At 41.4% G+C, this 20,608-nt stretch overlaps 1 protein-coding gene across 5 annotated transcripts in view; it reads right to left on the reverse strand.

Moving 5' to 3' along the window:
• The window catches only part of wwox (WW domain containing oxidoreductase), a 948,132-nt gene that overhangs the window by 301,404 nt on the left and 626,120 nt on the right, over positions 1-20,608 (reverse strand). Inside the window, exon 9 of one of the 5 annotated variants that reach the window (XM_087995713.1) lies at positions 13,764-13,898. The exons of the other annotated variants lie outside the window; for them this stretch is intronic. Within the exon in view, the coding sequence (XP_087851839.1) occupies positions 13,779-13,898 (120 nt within the window). The 3' untranslated portion in view covers positions 13,764-13,778. Of the gene's footprint in view, positions 1-13,763; positions 13,899-20,608 lie in introns of those variants that run through there. 5 annotated transcript variants of the gene reach the window in all.

Raw genomic sequence — 20,608 nt, forward strand, 5'->3', positions numbered from 1 at the left:
TAGAATGCATGGATTATGTGTAATGTGTGTCACAGCATTGAAATCAAACATTAAACGGCCCTGCAATGTGGGTAACAAAAGGCAAAGACACTCTGTCAATCCAACAGCTGGCCCAGCACTGTTGAAAGGAACCAAGTTAAAAGAATTTCACTCAACTTGCAAGGTGAAAAATTTCAAAATCAAAAGTTAACTAATCAATGTCACTGCTACTGGTAATAACAAGTGTGATCTTTTTTCTTTTTTTTGAGGGGATTTTTTTTTTAGATTACTTACAGTGTGGAAACAGGCCCTTTGGCCCAACAAGTCCACACCGACCCTCCGAAGAGCAACTCACCCAGACCCATTCCCCTACATTTTACCCCTTCACCTAATGCTACAGGCAATTTAGCATGGCCAATTCACATAATCTGCACATCTTTGGACTATGGGAGGAAACCCACGCAGACACGGGGAGAATATGCAAACTCCACACAGAAAGATGTCTGAGGCGGGAATTGAACCCGGGTCTCTGGCGCTGTGAGGCAGCAGTGCTAACCACTGCATACATGCATTCATGCATACGGTCACACAGTATAGACAGAATATAGACACAGTATAGACTTCAGCCCACCATGCCTACATCAACCAACAAACACCAAACTGCACTCATCCCATTTGCCTGCACTTGGTCCATAGCCTACTATGCCCTGGCATTTTAAGTGCCCATCCAGATGCTTCTCAAATATTGTGACAGTGCCTTCCTGACCACCTTCTCAGGCTGCATCTTCCATATTCCTACCACCCTCTGGGTGAAAAAAATCTTTAGATCTCCTCTAATCCATTTACTCCTGACCTTCAACCTATGCCCTCTGGTCTTATACACATCTGCCAGTGGGGAGACGTTCTCCGAATCTGTGCCTCTCATGATTTTGCAAACCTCAAGCAAAACATAGGAACTGCATTAGCTATCCTTCAGTCATCTGGCACTTCTCCTGTGGTCAGCAAAGTATTGAATATTTCATTAATGCTATTTATACTTCATGGCTCCTCTTTACTCTCCTAATTTTTTTATGCACCTCCCCTCCAGTATCTATACCCCTGAAGGACCTCCTCTGTTCTTAATGCACTGCACCTTACATATGCTTCCTTCTTTTTCTTTCTCAAGATCTCAATATCTCGACATCTAGGGTTCCCTGAACTTGCTGCCCTGTCCTTCACACTTAGAGGAACACATTGGCCCTGAACTCTTACTTGACTACTTTTGAAAGATTCCCTCTTTCCAAATGCAGACGTACCTGTAATTAGCTGCTCCCAGTCTCTGTTTGCCAGATTCTGTCTAATGATATTGAAGTTGGTCTTCCCCCAATTTAGACTCTTAACTTCTGCACTATCCTTATTCCTTTCCATAATGACTTTGTAACTTACCGAGTTTTGGTCACTGTCTCCTAAATGTTTGCCCATTGACACTTCAACCATTTGATTGGTTTCATTCCCTTGAATTCGGTCTAGTGCTGTCCATCTCTAGTAGAACTACCTATATACTGGTTTCCTTTATCAATAATGCAATGCTCCACATCCCTTAGCTTCCCTGAATCAGCTGAAAGTTCTACCCCCGAATGTTAAGCTGTCAGTCCTGTCCTTCCTTCAACCATGTCTCAGCAATTACAACAATCTCATATTCCCATATGCTGATATATGCTCATCCAACTCACCAATCAGGCTCCTTACATTAAACATAGAACATAGAACAATACAGCGCAGAATAGGCCCTTCGGCCCTCGCATGTTGTGCCAACCTGTGAACTATTCTCAGCTCGTCCTCCTACACTATCCCATCATCATCCATGTGCTTATCCAAGGATTGTTTAAATCTCCCTAATGTGGCTGCGTTAACTACATTGGCAGGTAGGGCATTCCACGCCCTTCCCCCTCTCTGAGTAAAGAAACTGCCTCTGACATATGTCTGAAATCTATCACCCATCAATTTGTCGTTATGCCCCCTTGTACAAGCTGACGTCATCATCCTAGGAAAAAGACTTTCACTGTCTACCCTATCTAATCCTCTGATCATCTTATATGTCTCTATCATATCCCCTCTTAGCCTACTTTTTTGCAATGAGAACAGAAACTAATACAACTGATAAAACTGATACAATTTCGTTTTCCGGGTCTCCCACGTGCCTTATTTGTCCATGTCGTTTCTGCCTACTAGACTGTCCTAGTATTCCTTCTATATCTAGTTGAACTTTGCTCCTGACTTTACATTTGGACCTAAGGGGAAACATTTTCACACAGAGCGTGGTACATGTATGGAATGAGCTGCCAGAGGAAATAGTGGAGGCTAGTACAATTGCAACATTTAAAAGTCGTTTGGATGGGTATATGAATAGGAAGGATTTTGAGGGATATGGGCCAGGTGCTGGCAGGTAGGACTAGATTGGGTTGGGTTATCTGGTCAGTGTGAACGTGTTGGACCAAAGGGTTTGTTTCCATGCTGTACATCTCTATGACTCTATGCCTCATCCTTCTGCCATATTAGTTTAAAATCTCCCTAACAGCACAAGCAAACCACCCAGCAAAACATTGGACCCAAAGCAGTTCAGGTATAATCTGTCCAGTTTGTACAGGTCGCACTTCCTCTAGAAACTGTCTTAATGTTCCAAAAGTCTACACCATCCCTTTAACCACTAGTTCATCTGACCTATCTTCCTATTCCTACACACACTAGCACATGACATTCACTCTTCAGAAAGGGTGGCACAGTAGCTCACTGGTATGGGCAGCCCAGTGGCTCAGTGGTTAGCACTGCTGCCTCACAGTGTCAGGTACCCAGATTCAATTCCAGTATTGAGTGACAGTCTGTGTGGAGTTTGCACATTCGCCCCGTGTCTGCATGGGTTTCCCCTGGGTGCTCCAATTTCCTTCCACAGTCCAAAGGTTAGGTGCAGTGGCTATGCTAAATTGTCCCTTCCTGTCCAGAGATGTGTAGACTGGGTGGATTAGCCATGGGAATTGCAGGGATGGGAGTGGGGAGGAGTCTGGGTGAGATCCTCTTTGGAGAGTCGGTGTGGACTTGTTGGGTCGAATGACCTGTTTCCACACGGTAAGGATTCTATGACAAATGACTCAAGGACTAAACCATATACCCTTCAGGTTTTTATTTTGGACTCACTTCCTATTTCTGATCTGTGTTTGTGTGTTGCATTATTATTTCTTTCCCTGTTCAACAACTAATAAAATTACTCTAGGGTGAACTCAAGAACGTTTGGTTAAGTTGACCCCATTTCAAACTGTTCTGGAGGAAAGGCATCCATGAGGGAGGGCTGTGCCCAACCGAAGGTGGGTAAGTGTGATTAAAAAGGGTTGTCAGTTCTTTCCTCCTCACCAGAAGCTTGAATATTTGGGACATCTGCCTGAAACCATAATAACATGGGAGACCTTACATGGGGAAGGAAGTTCAGGGGAGGCAGGAAAGAATTTAAACTGATAATGAATGAAGTTCAAAAGAAAGGAGGAGGACAGGCAAATAAAATAAAATTCCTACTATAGTGGTTTTACTGATGACTAAAGTGAAAGAAGACAAATTTCTCAATCTCAAAGCTATGATAATTCAGCAGTAACAACACCATGTATTTACTCTGCCATTGCTGTATAATATTCAGACATCACAAAGGAGTAATTTATTAACTCTGCTTGGAGATTGAGAGACAGGTTCCTGCAGCTTAGTTCAGTGTATCTTTACAGTGTTAACATCCATTAGCTTTCTCAGGAGCACGTATATAATACATTTTTGACTTGTTTTGTTTTCTGCCGTGTTCAGGGTTACAGTTATTTCCACCATTACAGAGATGGGGTGGCTCTTCAAGCAGTCATGCATGTCTTCATTACAAAACTGCAGGCATCTTCACCATCACATCAGTACAGAACGACTCAAGCGTTAACTCTTCTCTCTCCACAGATCTTCTCCAGCATTCTCTGTGTTTGTTTCAGATTTTTAGCATCCTCAGTATATTGCTTTAATACCACTGTTGCATCAAGCTGGAGAACTGAAGGCCTTTTGATTCTACATGCCCTCTTGGTACCTATTCAGGATATACAGAAGATGGTGGCAAATAACACAGCAAGTTTTGGGATTCGGTACATAGAAGAGGCATCCATGTTGTTTGTGCAACAAGATCAAGAAATTTTAACTTCTGCTTTTATTCAAAAGATATTTCCTGAGTTCTGTCACCAATGGATATTCACTAGTCGGCAGGTTAATGAAAGAAGGGAGCTAAGGTGGATAAATGAATGGAACTATTTCATGTTTGATAAACATGCCATGAATGGATTAAGTCCCAAGTGGTGAAGTCATTAATGCTGCCCATTATTCCTTTTGTTTCATATTTTAGTTATTATTTCTCAGCTTAATTAAATATGTTCATTTTAATATCGACAAACCACAGAGCCTAAAGCACTTCACACCTGAATTCAAAATCAAAAAGACACCAACTGTCCCATGATGAAGCAAGCTCATGGAAGGGTGCTGCCCTCGTTAACTTCATATAATGTGGACCTTGTTAATGTTGTTCTTGCTACATTGATCTTGCTTTGTGCACCTCACTGTCTCAGAACCTATGATCTGACTGTACTGCTCGCAAAACAAAGCTTTTCACTATGCTTAGGTACATGAGACTATAATAAATCAAATCAAGTCAAATCATTCAATGTTTTAGAACTCATCTACACAATTAGGTGAAGGCATTTCCTCACGTGCAGGGAAAAAATGTCCAGATTATTCTTGTTTTTCAAAAGCAATCCTATCAAAAGCCATAGAGTCATAACATAACATAAACAGACATAAACAGCACATAAACAGACCTTTCGGTCCAACCCGTCCATGCCGACCAGATATCCAATCCCATCTGCCAGCACCTGCCGCATATCACTCCAAACCATTCCTATTCATATACCCATCCAGATGCCTTTTTAAATGCTGCAATTGTACCAGCCTCCACCACTTCCTCTGGCAGCTCATTCTATACATGTACTACTCTCTGCTTGAAAACATTGCCCCTTAGGTCTCTTTTATATCTTTCCCCTCTCACCCTAAACCTATGCCTTCTAGTTCTGGACTCCCTGACCCCAGGGAAAAGACTTTATCTATTTACCCTATCCATGTCACTCATGATTTTATCAACCGCTATAAGGTCAATTTTCGGCCTCAACATCCCTCAGTAAGAAAGATGGGGAAGAAAAAGAGATCAAATATGTGTTCTAGTGACATTTGAGAAGAGCTCTATGAGCACTGGGTGACAGTATGACTCTCTTGGATACGGTGCCCACCAACCGCAGCTTCCCACCCCATCAGATGAAAGTCAAACACATTAATGGCAATGAAGATTCACATGTAAATGACAGGTTTATCGGACAGCTGTTGGTGCAGACTGAACCAAACGTTTGGTAAGAATCAGCAACAGAAGACAAATATGGAAAAAAACTAGAGGGAAGAAAATCAAAAACACTATGCTTACATACTGCCTTGGAACAGGCCCTCCCAGCTGGGGGACATCATATGGTATATTCAAAGAATTGTATGTTGGAAGAACCAAAGCTTCCTCTTTTCGCAAGCAGAAAATGTGAGAAGGTGCACTTTCCACTTTCTTTCAGGATATAAAATATCTTTCAGGTGTGAAAGGGTTAAAAAGCACTTTTGCGTATGTCCAATGGAAAGATTACACATCTTTGGCCAAATTTTGTCAGTAACATGTGCAGGTTTGATCTCTGATGAGCTTATGAGTCAAACAAAACGGATCATAATATGTTGAAATTAAGCCCTTCACTTTAGGCGACAGAAAGAGGGAAACATAAGTCACAGTCATGTGGATTTTATTTAGAAAAATGCAAAATAAATTACTACGATTATAAAATCAAAATACACACTGTCAAGTTTGTGCAGATTTTTAAGATAAAGGCAGAAAAAAAATCAATGTGCAGATGAGCAGCATCTTCACCACAAGTATCTCTGATGTAGCTTGTACACAATTATTCTTTGTTTTCCCAGGTTCAACCTAATACATTATTTGTAAATTAGCTATACATAGTTCAAGTAGCAACAAAACTGTAACAGATGCAAGACAAGAATAGTTTATATGCAGCACCCTCACATTCAAATTGATCTTGCCTCACTGAGGTGCAGCTTTTGCAATCTAATGAATAAAACACTGTGGTGATGTTTGGAATAATTGAGAAGAGTGTTTTTTTGCAGACTTCCTTCCTCCTAATATTTAGCATTTTCCACTATCTAGATAAGATGTGGTTAACAAATACCACCAAATATTTTATGCAAATTTAATTGGCTTTAGGTTCTATGCATGGAAACAGCAGAGCACCAACAGCAATTTTTCTTTTAAAAAGATTAATGTGATAAACCACATGGGCCATTTTGCCTCTGAAGAATTACGCAGGGTCATTTTTCAACAATCAATACCGTAATCTGACTACCCAGGTTTTTTTTATGTGGAACATTTTTTGCAATTCACTGATAGTAATGTCATAAAAAGCACATTCAATAATTCTTGGGCTATAAATATACAATACGAATGTATTCAGTTTATGATTAGGACAGATAACAGAATTTAAAATAACCGCAGTTAATAGCAAACAAATAGGATGGAAGGAGAATAAAAAAAATAAAATGATTATAGACTTTTTATGCTTAATTATTGAATTTGATGAAAAATAACAGAGCATTATTTTCCTGATGACACCATGGAACTCATATATCTATACAATAAGGTCACAATTATTTTTAATGTACAAATCAAAATTCCTTGCATTCTTGAATAGTTTCAGCTGCATGCTTCCTGCTTTTCTTTTAAATGGAACCTCAAGATCAGTATGCCCTCACAAATTACTTATTGTTTTAAAATAGTGAAAAAGTTGAATCACTGAATGAATATTTCCTATTTCCTTTCCCTTCTCTTTTACTCATTGCCCTAACTACAAAGAAGAATATTGTTACAACCAATCAAATGAAATACAAATTCAAAACACCACCATTTTTTACTTCGTGTTTCTCTTCAAGCTTTGAGCATCAATGCCCACAAAGGGAAGAGTTATTGACCCTAATAACACAAGCAGCTGAATTAGCATCTACAGATACAAATATGAAACCAAGAATGCATCAGTAATCATCCTTTTTCAATTGTGTACAGTATGTTAATTTATCTCTCTCACATCATCTGGCCCAGAAGGTTCAACAGCAGTTCTGTCTCCTGGCGCCATTAGTTTTCACCATTTGAATGTTCATCGCTTTTAAAAAAAGGAAATGCAGAGCAAAAGAATATTAAAGTTGAAACAGAAACAAAGTGCTGGAGAAACTCAGCCAGTCTGGCAGCATCTGTGGAGAGTGAAACATTATTAAAGTTCATTTTTGGTTAAGGTGCATTTTCTTTTTGAAGAGATGCTCTGAAATCAACACTTTCACATTAGATCATTAATGCTTCATAAACATTCCCCAATATACAAACTTGCAAACATTGAGACTGAGTGGGATACGGTATCAATAATGGTAATCAACTTGATGTTTCCTCAAAAGTATACAAGGTTTAAGGTGTGAACATTTTTATTCAGGTGAAAGAATGCAGATAATTCTGATGACGCCAAAGCAATGCACTCAGAACGAGAACAAGAGTTTGCTGGCACAGTACAGCCAATGGCAAATGTCAGCAGAAGATTATTTTTATTAAGTGCAGCCTCGGAGCTAAAATTCCCTCACAGCTCTTGGAGTCACTGCGGAATTAAACTGCGCTTGGCGCAGAGGCTGCAGTTAGTGCTGAGTTTGATTTTCAATGTCTTTACTTCTGAAGGTCCTGGCCAATGAGCAACTGTGTGATAATATCACAGGTCTGAATTAGTGTTCCTGCTTCCCCTCTTTGACAAAATCAATTAATACCTAACTTTCTGTCTGGCAGTCACCATAACTCAACGACCAATCAAATAACAAGTGAAAATGAGCCATGATCAGAACCTTGCATTTGGTTAATCTTGTTGGGCTGGGAAAGGCTCTGCAGCAAATCCAGAACCAACTAGTCAAGGTGTCATAGAGGTCTACAGCACAGAAAAAGGACCTTTAGCCCATCGAGTCTATGCATTCAAAAACAAGCATACAACTATTCTAATTCCATTTCCCAGCAAATAGAGAATATACTATCACATTCCTGACTTGTGCCTTGAAGTTGACTCAAAGCTTTCAGGAATGAGGAGGCAAACTGCTTGCTGCAGAGTATGTAGCCTATTTTTGTAGCTGCAGTGAAAGTCACCATTGTCCCATTTTCTCCTGAGATAGGGACAACCGAATTTATCCCAAGAGTCACCACATCTCAGGCAAGGTTGACAAGCAGGGGGAGTCTTTTTACTAACCTCAGCAAGTGTGGGAATTGAACCAATACTGTGGCTTCAATGCACATTGCAAACCAGCCATCCAACCAATAAAGCTAACTGACTCTCTATGTTCTGAGGAAGGATCACGCGACCCAAAGGGCTAACTCTGATTTCTCTCCACAGATGCTGCTAGACCTGCTGAGCTTTTCCAGCAATTTCTATTTTCGCATCTGATTTACAGCATCAGCAGGTCTTTCGATCCCCATGTAGGCTTTTCATTGACCACGATGGACTGAATGGCCTCCTTGAATACTGTATTATTTGCTGATTTCTCATTGTAGGGCATTTTCCTTATTATCACTGCCTTGCTAATTCTGAACAGCCAACTTCACTCTCTGTCATCTCTTGCTACTTCTCACCCACTATGAATGTTCTTGGTCTCTGTACGCTCTCAGATTTAGCTTTAGTTTGTTTTCAAAATTAATTTATGGAACGTTGGCGCTACTGGCTCGGCCTGCACTTATTGCCTATCCCTAATGTTTTGTTGTCATTTCTGCTCCTCTTCAAGAACCTGAATCTGTGAAATCCATTTCTCTAGCTTATCCCATGCCTATCTTGAATCTGCTCTATTGGGGCAATGGACTTTCATTGCCAATCTAAATGGTCAACACCATGGCTGATCCTCACAATGCTTTTCAATACAAAATCTGCAGGAATATAGGAGAAAGGTGTGGTGTCATTTTCCAGCAACATTTTTACCTACACCATCATCTAGAATGTAACCACATTCTTAACATCTGAAATAAAGGATGAAGTACAAAAGCCAGACTGCATTGGAAACTGTCAGGGATAGTTTGCATGGTTTGGTGCGTGGGAAATCATGCCTCACAAACTTGATTACGTTTTTTGAAGACGCAACTGAAAAGATTGCTGAGGGCAGAGTGGCAGATGTTGTCATCATGGTCTTCAATAAAGCCTTCAACAAGTTTCCGCTCAGTAGACTGATTAATAAAGTTATATCACATGGGATTCGGGAAGAGCTTGCCAATTGGATACAAAATTGTCTTTACGGTAGGAGACTGAGGGTGGTGGTGAAGAGCTGTTTTTCGGACTGGAGGCCTGTGGTGTCCCACAGGAATCAGTGCTGGGTCCACTGTTGTTTGCCATTTATATAAATTATTAAATTGGAAAGAATTCAGAAAAGATTGATAGGATGTTGCCAGGAATGGAGGGTTTCACCGAAGCGGAGGATGTGGAGGGGTGACATTGTAAAGGCTTATAAATCATGAGGGACATAGATAAAGTAAATAGCAACAGTCTTCCTTCGGGTGGAGGAGTTCAAACCTGGGAGCATATTTTTAAGGTAAGAGGAGAAAGACTTAAAAGAGATCTGAGAGGCAACTTTTTCATACCAGAAGGTGGTTCATATGTGGAATGAACTGCCAGAGGAAGTAGTAGATGGAGATACCGCTACAACATTAAAAGACATTTGCATAGGTATATGAATAGGGAAGGTTTAGAGGAATATGGATCAAATGGGACTAGTTTAGCTTGGGAAACCTTGTCGGTATGAAGGAGTTGGACAGAAGGGTCTGTTTCTGTGCTGTATGACAGACACTATGGCTTGTCCAGGGTCAATTTAAAACTAGCTGGCAGATTTTCGATGAAGTTGTAACAGCTTTTAGTTTCTTGTCTACCTTTTGGAGAGATATTGTCATCGCCATTTACAATTTTTGAACATTTCTAAAAGGTAGAGATCTCCTTGTCTTTAGGGCACTCGCGTATTTGTCTTCAGCTGTATGCAAAGACTTGAAGTCCGGTTTAAACTTCTATTTGCACCTAACCGAAAAGAAATACTACCGAGTTAACAACTGCCCTGTTTTCATGGCAAAAGAAAATGCAGCAGTGTGAGAAGAACATGCATGGCTGACGACACATTGAGGAGGTTGCCACGTAGAATGCAATTAAATGCCAACCCACTGGCCAGTGGCCAACATCTGCATTTGAGGGAACAAATAGATTAATAGGTGAATTGTGACAATTAAACAACCCAATGTACCTGCACATCCCATGTGACAAGACCCAATCTGAGCAAGAGCAGCTACAGGAAAGGAACCATTTATCAAAAGGAAGGACAAGGCCAGGTGCACTTTATCTCTACAAGACAGCTTACAGAAGATAAGAACTAGGAGCAGAAGTAGGCCATTCGGCCCCTTGACATTGCTCAGCCATTCAATATTCAAAACATCATGGCTAATCTAATCTAATTTCATCTCATTCTTGGCTACTCCTGATAACTACTCGCCCCCTAAGTTTGTTTTACATCCCTGAGATTACAGAATGATTTGTTTATGTAATACTCTATTATTCCCATCGCAGTGAGCAACTCTATCCAGAAAAAAGCAACACAGTTGACTGGCATCATCTGCAGCACCTTCAACAGTAATGCACTGCACTAACCCTCCATTGACAGCAGCTTCCAAATCTGTGCTCTCAACCACCTCAAAGGACAGGGCAGCAGACGCATGAGAACATCACCATCTGCAACTCCGCACCAAACCACATGCCATCCTGACTTGAAAATATATTGTCCTCCCTTCATTGCTGTCGGGTGCAAGATCACTCCCTAACAGCACTGTGATTGTTTTTACACCCCAAGGACCATAACAGTTCAAGAAGGCAGTGTAACACCACCTTCTCCAGTGCAGTTAAGGATGAGCAATATTGGCTGGCCCAGCCAGTGATGCCATGATCAAACAATAATAAAGTGTGCAATCTTGGAGATATGATTCCTCTCTGGTTACAGCATAGAATAAACCCAGTAAAATCCCAGACCTACCTCTACTTACTGGCAACCTCTATGGCAGCATAGGATGTCAAGTCACACACACGACAAATAGATAAATAGCCCAGAGTTGCTGCTGAGAACAGCTCTGAAGTCAACAGAGGGGTGGAAGTTGATAGTACATTTGACAACATGTAAAAGTTCTTCACTTTGAATGTATTTGTGGAACTAAGCATTCCATTAAATTGTGAAAATAGCAGTAATTGCTGGGAATAATGCTCCATCAGAAAAATCAATAAAATTGGAGTTATATCTAACTATGTAGATTGACTATTGAATTAAAAAAAAGATACAAAATATTGAATAATCGAACAGATGTGTTATGCAATCTATGAGAATAATGTAAGGAAAGCAGCCCACCCCCCACTCCTTCTCAAGAGCAATTAGGGACGGGCAATATATGCTGACCCATGCAGTAACATCCACATCCCATGAATTAGTTTTAACAGTTCACTTGTGAGATATACAGAGATTTTCATTGTTGTTTTATTACACACTGGGAAATGCATTCACAATTTCATTCAAAGTGCTCAAACCACGAGAGAAATGCACATATGTGGATTCCCGCGAGAAATCCAACTGTGGCATATCTTCAGCTGCTATGTCTTCCTGTCTCATCTACATCTAATTTGCAATGCAATAATGTACAGCTTTTTTGAGAAGCCTAGGGTAGTCACACTAAAGCCTGGAGTCAAAGGACAAAACTCCCTTCAGAGCCTCTTGAAAGCCTTAGCTTCTACCTTAAAAGAACAGGAGCATCTCCTTTCCTCAGAAGCTGGGACCTCATTGGGGTATTTAATAGCTCAGTGAAACCAATCATACAGATCCCACTGTACGTTTTACAATTCTTTGTATTACCTTAAATTCCGATAAATTAATGTAAATAGCTTCAAACAAAAGGTTTGCCATGTCAATTTCTGAAATTAATATTGATGTCATACAAGAAAGTAATTCAAATATTTTGAAAGGCTTGGGAATTTATTTGAAAGAAATGTACTGGTATTCCCACACACAGTGCTTTGGACTGAAGGTCACAGGAATAGAACCTGTGACTCTTTCCAAAATGCATTCTCTGAGGGAACCAAGCACTGGTTTAACGCTTCCCCATTATGTAGTGCAGGCAGGGTTCTGAAAGGTTTTTGCATTAACCCAGCTGATGTCAAAGGGCTGGTCTACAAAGATTCAGCGATATCAGATAGACTAGGTAAGCTGGGGTTACTTTCCCTCAAGTAGAGAAGGCTGAGAGGGGACTTGGTTGAGGCATACAAACATCTTCAGGGGGAGAACGGATTGGGTAGATAGGGAGAAACTTTTTCCCTTAGCAGAGGTGTCGAGAAACGGTGGGGACAGTTTTAAGGTAGGGAGCAGGGATGCTTATAGGGAATTTTAAAAAAGAAAAAAATCATTCAGAGGATAGTGGTATCTGGAACTCCCTACCTAAAAGGGTGGTAGAGACAGCAACTCTCCAAGACATTTCAGAATGATTTATATGAACACTTGAAATGCCAAAGTATACAAGGCATTGGTCAGGTGCTAGAAATAGGTTGAAGGTTGGTGACCAGTGCAGACATGGTGAGCCAAAGGGTCTTTCTTCATGCTGTAAAAGCTCTACACGAACATCTTCAAACCATTATCACCAACTTAAATATATTCTGGAATGGTAACATTGTAAGGTAGGCCATGCGACACAGCGGTAGCCACCCTAGCTCCAGGTCAGAAGCTTCAGGTTCAAGTCACATGCCAGAACTTTTTGGCCATGCAAGGTTTCTTGCTAACATGGTCAAACAGGTCAATGGTCAGTCTGGAAATCATTCCAATGCTCCTGATGATGATTAGAGCAGAAAACTTGCCTAGTCAGTCACTTTGCAAATAGCAATGGCAAACCATTGCAGTACATTGCCAGTAAGCATGGGCCAATCCAATGGATGTCCATGACCAAACTTGAATGGGAGAAAAGACAAGGAGCACTGGGACTGAAATAAAATAGCGTTGGAGAGACTCAGCAGGTCTGGCTGCATCTGTGGAGTGGGAAACAGAATTAATGTTTTGATTCCAATATAATTCTGCTTCAGTTGGCGTCCAAAATGTTAACTCTGTTTCTCTCTCCTCAGATGCTGCCAGATGTGCTGAGCTTCTCCACTTTTGATTTCCAGTCTCCAGCATCTAGAGTATTTTGTTTTTACCTGGACGCGAGGATTATGTTGGGTGGAGGCCCCTTACTTTCAGATAACATCTTAGCCTTTTTATTTAAGGGGAGAAATTCCACTGAAACGGCCCAAAAGGGGGAGATAGTAGTAAGTGGTATGTTTTTATGGGTCATTTGTATCATAGCATTTGTTGTCCATCCCCTAGGTGAGATGTTGATGTCACTGGATCAGTAACCCAAAGGCTCAGAATAATACTTTTAGGGACACCGGTTCAAATCCTTCCATGGCAGTAGGTAGAATTTAAATTAATTTATAAAACCTGGGATTGAAAGTATTCATTTACTCATCATCAATTGTTGTAATAACCTATTCGGTTCACTCATGTCATTTGGCGAAAGGAAATCTACTGTCCTTACCTGGTCTGGCCTTCATGAGACCCCAGACTCACAGCAATGTGGGTAATTTTAATGGCGTAGCAAGCTCTGGTTCAAGATGGCAACTCATCACTATCTTCTCAAGGGCAACTAGGGATTTGATGCTAACCTTGCCTGCGATGCCCACGTCCTATGAAAAGTTACAACAATAAAAGGAACCACAGTGTGTGAATGGAGTTAACACACAGATCAGTCAAGATCACAGTGAATATCTCTAACCAAGATCACAGTGAATGTCTCTAAACAAGATCACAGTGAACAGCAGAACTGGCTCAAGGAGAAAATGGTTTCACCCATTTCTGCCAATCACTTGCCACAACCACTGAACTGGAAGCAAACACAAGGTTCAAATACAGCTGTGATCTAATCTGTGGTTAAACAGCTCTTTGACACTAATCTTCATAGCGACTTGGATGAGTTACCACGGAAGCAGCCAGTGTCGTTAGAATTAGGCCATAGACTGGAGTCAATGATTTCAAGGTAGGAGAGACAGGGGAATGGAAAAAAGGACCAGGAAAACTGGCAGGAAAGAAAAATAAATCCTTGTGATTCAGCACCTCTCCAAGTGAGAAATAATTAGAAACAGCCAACGAAAGCAGTTGACAATTCCAGCTCCATTGGGATTAGAAGCATGCAATGTTTGGAACAGAATTAAATCACGATTGTATGGAATTTACCACAGAATGAGGCAAATTAACGTACCTTGTTTTTGCTCAAATATTTTCAGATTTCAAGTATTTCCCTGCAATGTCCATTAGTAGTCAGAGACTTTATTCTAATGGCTGTGGGTCCTTTTATCAATCAATCATATTCTTCAAATCATTCCATCCATTGCTGACATAGCCAGCTGGATTCAAAGGACCCCAAAACATTATTTCCAGGAAAAACTAACTTTCTAAGTGCAATATTGAAGGGAGGGAGGGCAGAAAAAGGGAAGAGAAGGGGACAAATAGCCCTTGATTTAACAGTGGGCCATGCAATCATTTTACTAGGTAATGCAAGTACACCCAAAATCGTACACGAACCTTATAATGACTGAAACAAACATCACACTGCTGGGCACTGTAAAATACAATACTTACATTTGTGCCCAATTAACATTGTGACAGTGGCAACACAAACGAGGTTATATATTTTATATATAGATACACATATCTATATATTATACATGCAAGTGCATTAAAAAATATGCCTCATGCTGTTAACATATTTCAGCATCCCCATGCGGCATTGGGGTAGTAACATTCATTTTTAGGATAATGGAGATTCCATGACAGGCAGTTAGTGTAATCTAGCCTTGCCGTGTTTAATAAATGTGCTGAATACTGATGTTGCATTTGTCATTTTGCTCAAACTTGAAAAAGTGACCGAAAAGGCATTGTTATGATAGGTTAAAAATATGTGGCTGTGCGGAGCATTCATCATCTCGGCCGGTCTGCATACTGTGCACCTTTCCAAACCGCGCAGAGTGACAGCAGAGATGTGCCCACTGAGCAGTGCAGGAGAAACGAAGGGATTAGAAGAAGAGAGAGAGAGAGAGAGAGAGAGCGACGAGAGGTGAAAAATGATGAAGTCACCAGGTTGTTGCAAGGTTAGCACACCCTCTAATCGAGCACTCCTGAGCCAGGCAGCTGCTGAGCCCAGCTGCTGCTCCAAGCCTCTGCTGAGCTCTTATCAGCAGGAGGAACAGGGCTCAGGAAGCACAAAGAAGATGAACTACTGTAGGAGATGAAACACAGGCCAAACCAGCCGCTCCCCACACAGCGGCTGAGCTGCCTGGTCAATAAGGTCAAGAAATCATGAACCCTTGTAGTCCAGGCTCTTTCAACCCCTTCCGGACATACTGAAGGGAAAACAGACAACTTCATTTGTCAAAATAAAATAAAAAGCAGAAATAGCAAATAACTAATTTACGTAGCAGTGAGATGACCCCTCCGTCTCCATTTCTAAAAAATGAATTTGGTATTATTTCCTTCACCAAGACTTCTCAAATAGGACTTCAACATCAAGGACTGATTCCATCCTCTGATTCTGCTGATGTGCTATCCTGTCTGCTTATCCCAGCTGATTCCTGAGTGCGGCCTGGTTCATAACATGCAGTGAGAGACTACAGAGCGAAAGTTTGCAATGTTTCCTGACACATGCACAGAATGGCAATAGCCCATTGGTCTAGTGATATGATTCTCGCCCTGGGGCTTCTACAGTGCAGACACGTTGGATGTCTCAGGTTAAAATCCCGGACGAGCCCTGAATGCTTGTCTTCGGCTTGGGTTGGATCCGCGCAGTGGCACAGTGGTTAACACTGCTGTCTCACAGCGCCAGGGGCCTGGGTTCAATTCCAACCTTAGGCCATTGTCTGTGGAGTTTGCACATTCTCCCTGTGTCTGTGTGGGTTTCCTCTTACTGCTCTACTTTCCTCACACAGTCCAAAGATGTGCAGGTTAGGATGGATTGGTCATGCTCAATTGCCCTGTGTGCAGGGTAGGTGGATTAATCATGGAAATGCTGGATGAACAAGGTTGGCGGGGGCTGGGTGGATGGGTCGATGTGGACTTGATGGGCTGAATGGACTGCTTCTGCACTGTAGGAGTTCTCTGTATGCTAACAAGAAGTTTAAAAAAAATGTAAATTGGTGCATTTTGCCTGGTCTTGATACTGATACATTTTATGACACCATTTCTGTCACATTCTTAAATCCACATGAATGTTAATGGCAATACTTCACCAGAACATACTGGATGGAACTGTAGGGGGCCTTATCAGCTCCACTAAGGAAGGTCCACTTTATTAAGTGCTCATTGGTAAATCTCACTCTCCTGTGAGTTGCCTTAAATTACAGGCCAGGACTGCTTCATTAGCTTCATTGCGACTGGGGTCAGTGTATCCACTAGAGACCCAGGATTAGCAAACGGTGAGGGAAGGTGGGTTGCAGAGAGGGCATTGATGGCTAAGTGTGGGGGGAAGAAGGGTATCTGAGGGTTGGGCTGGAGGGTGACTCTCAGCAGTCCTCCCTCCAACATCTAGGCTGGATTCCTTAATCAGTCACTATGTCTTTGAATAAAACCCACCACTCCGGAAACCCATGAGCAAACATGCCAGGGCTTGTTTCTTGGACTCTGCATCTTGCAGCCACAACTACCAGCAACAGCATCTCAAAACAGGCACTAGTTGCCCACTTTCTGAGGAAGTCTTTTTATTTAAATACAGTCTTCATTTCCTCACTGGATTTGCTAAAAAAAAATTACAGACAATTGTCTTTTTTGAAACAGAGACTGGTAGATAGTCTGGCCTATTGCAAATTGCAAGATTTCACATTCCACCAAATGAGGTATAAACAGATAATTAAAGGTCTGGGAAGCATGAAAGACACCATCTCCTATTGATTTACAGAACCATTGCAATGTTTCTGAGATGAGACAGCAGTACACAATTACCTGTTTTGAAGCAGTAACAGCCACAGACATGAACTAATAGAATCTCTCTGGAATATACAAATGGGCATACTGCTTCAAGGGCTTTTCCAAGCTGGAGAAGAAATTACGACAATGGTGCAATATGAACTGGCTGTCTCTCTGTCTCTCTCTTTCTCTCTCTTTCTGGATGTGGTGGGCCCCATACTGCAAAAGTGCTCAGCCCCAAGAGAAGACCAAGGCAAACAGAAATCTTTTAAAATGTGGAAATCTGCTCGAGAAGAACATCCAAACTAAGTTCTGACAGGGTTCAGAAAGAACTTACAAGCATGATGCCAGGGTTGGAGGTTTTGAGTTATAGGGAGAAATTGAATAGACTAGGGCTGTTTTCCCTGGGGCATCGGAGGCTGAGGGGTGACCTTATAGAGGTTTATAAAATCATAAGGGGCATGGATAGGATAAATAGACAAAGTCTTTTCCCTGGGGTGGGGGAGTTCAGAACTAGAGGGCATAGGTTTAGGGTGAGAGGGGAAAGATATAAAAGAGACCTGAGAGGCAACTTTTTCACTCAGAGGGTGGTACGTGTATGGAATGAGCTGCCAGAGGAAGTGGTGGAGGCTGGTACAATTGCAACATTTAAAAGGCATCTGGATGGGTATATGAATAGGAAGGAGGGTTTGGAGGGATATGGGCCAGATGCTGGCAGGTGGGACTAGATTCGGTTGGGATATCTGGTCAGCATGGACGAGTTGGACCGAAGGGTCTGTTTCTGTGCTATTCATCTCTCTGACTCTATAAGTGGCCATAATGTTGAACTCTCTGCAAGCATTTAGTCAAGGTACAGCAGACAATATATCTCGATGTTTAACTTTCATAGACTGCAGAACCCTAGTAAACCGAACATCTTATCCTCCCAACAGTACGTGTCATAGAGTTATGCAGCACAGAAACAGTCCCTTCAGTCCACCTCGTCCAGGCCAACCAGATATCCTAAATTAACCTAGTTCCATTTGCCAGCCTATGGCCCACATCTCTGAAAACACCTCCTGTTCATATACCCATCCAGATGCCTTTTAAATCTTGTAATTGTACCAGCCTCCACCATTTCCTCTGGTAGCTCATTCCATACACGCACCATCCTCAGCGGAAAAATGTTGGCCCTTCGGGCATTTTTAAATCTTTCCCCCCTCACGTTAAACCTATGCCTTCTAGTTTTGGACTCACCTATCCTGGAGGAAGAACTTTGCCCCTTCACCTTGTCTATGTCCCTCATGATTATATAAATCTCTGGGTCTATGTGTGCAGACCCAGATCAATGGGTGTGAACTGTATGAACAATTTCATATTGTTTCAACTTCCTTAACTTGGGGGAAAGTATTTTCAATAGATTAATCTAGTTCCATGTTTAAGTTAAGGAAATCTGCTCTGAACCCATTCATCAGTGATTTAAAATATAAACAGTGGGGCACAAATAGAGTTGGCAAAGCATAACCACTCTAAATGCTAAATAAAAACCTGTCAACAATCAAACAAGAAGTGGGAGACATAGGCGAGTCTTTTCATCTCTCCTCACTTGGCTATAATACAACTCAAGGGCCTCAACTGATGGCAAGGCAGAAAAGCCACCCACAAGCCTTCCCACACACTGACCTCATTGGAGCAGAAGCCACAAGGTGATGGGGTCCTCTCTAACATGATTAAATACTACTCTGCCTGACCCCCAAATCCAGCTTGGGTGTTTGGTGGGTAGAGATTTAAACTCTGCCTACTTTATAAAAGTTACACCATGTCAATTTGTTCTTAATCTCCATCCAGTGGATATTTAAGCCCGTGAAAATCAATTCGGAGAAACTGAGGACTGCAGATGGTGGAGATCAGAGTCGAGTGTGTGGTGCTGGAAAAGCACAGAGGGTCAATCAGCATCTGAGGAGCAGGAGAATCGATGTTTTGGGCATAAGCCCTTCATCAGGAATGCTGATCCTGATGATGGTTGGGAATCATGCCAAATGGCTGCACTGATGCAGGGGGAACACAGGGGAATGTACAATTTTAGGCATTTCGCTGGCTCACTATCCCAGAGCGGGTTACTTTTTGGAAGCGTCACAAAATCTTGCTAGCATGAGGGGACATAGTTTTAAATTGAGGGGTGATAGATATAGGACAGATTTCAGAGGTAGTTTCTTTATTCAGAGAGTAGTACGGGTGTGGAATTCACTCCCTGCAACAGTGGTAGAGTTGCCAAATTTAAGGGTATTTAAATGGTCATTGGATAGGCATACGGACGAGAATGGAATAGCGTAGGTTAGATGGGCTTCAGGTTGGTTTCGCAGGTCAGTGCAACATCGAGGGCTGAAGAGCCTGTACAGCGCTGTAATGTTCCAAGTTCTATAAGGGCTTATGCCCGAAATGTCGATTCTCCTGCTCCTTGGATGTTGTCTGACACCACACTCTTGGCCCATGGAAATCACCCAATTTATAAAGATAACATTGCTTATACCAACTAAAAAGCTACAATTAGTTATAGTTTTAAAATTATAGAAGCAGACATCAAAGGGTTAGCTTTCATACATTTCACTTGGTTGCTCCACAAAATTTGTGGAAATATTGATTTAAATGTAATGCTGAACACAGTGCAACAACCAGGAAAAAAAGATCAATATGCACTTAATTTGCACACACTATGACAAATATATTTCCCTCCATTAATTGTTTTATTTTAGATTTGTATAAATCTGAAGACTCATGCAAAAACTTGTGGCGAAATGTACTTTTTTTTTCAAAATAACTTTCGAGACCGAACTGCCCTTCTGGCTAATTCGCTAAAATACGTTGCTCAGTGTTGAAGCGAAGGAAGTCTGAATTTCTATCCAGCTTGATTTCAACAAGGGCACGACAACTTTCCTGTTAAATACACACTGTTCTTCAGAGTTAAAATGAACCAGTCTTGCTCCTTATCAAGAGATGTTAGAAAGACAGAATTCATGAATTGTACACTGAATGTTACAGATTTGACAAAGTTAGCATTCAAAGGAGTCTTTCATTGCTGAATATTACTAATGCCAACTGAAATTACAAATTTACCTGACTCATAGTAACACATTATTATTAATGGAGAAAATGTTTGACGGATGAAACAATCGCTAACAGCTGAGCAACGAGTAGAAATTCATTGCGAGCATTAGTACACAAAAGGGGATGCCAGATTGGTGGTCTGCTGAATAAAACCCCAATATTCAGTTCTGTGTTTAATGAACTGAATATCAGACTGCAGATACAATGGGCAGTCACTCCAATATCACCCACCTTGTACCATCACCCCAGGGTGACTATACACCCTCGTCACTTTCCCAAATGAATCACTGTTTATTATGGCTCAGAAGTCAGGCAATCTGAGAAGAAAGGTACTTTACCAGGATGTCAATGGCACTTA

This window comes from Chiloscyllium plagiosum, unplaced genomic scaffold, assembly GCF_037043375.1.
Source record: "Chiloscyllium plagiosum isolate Xiang-an unplaced genomic scaffold, Cpla_swu_hap1 HiC_scaffold_17, whole genome shotgun sequence".
Classification (NCBI taxonomy): Eukaryota; Metazoa; Chordata; class Chondrichthyes; order Orectolobiformes; family Hemiscylliidae; genus Chiloscyllium; species Chiloscyllium plagiosum.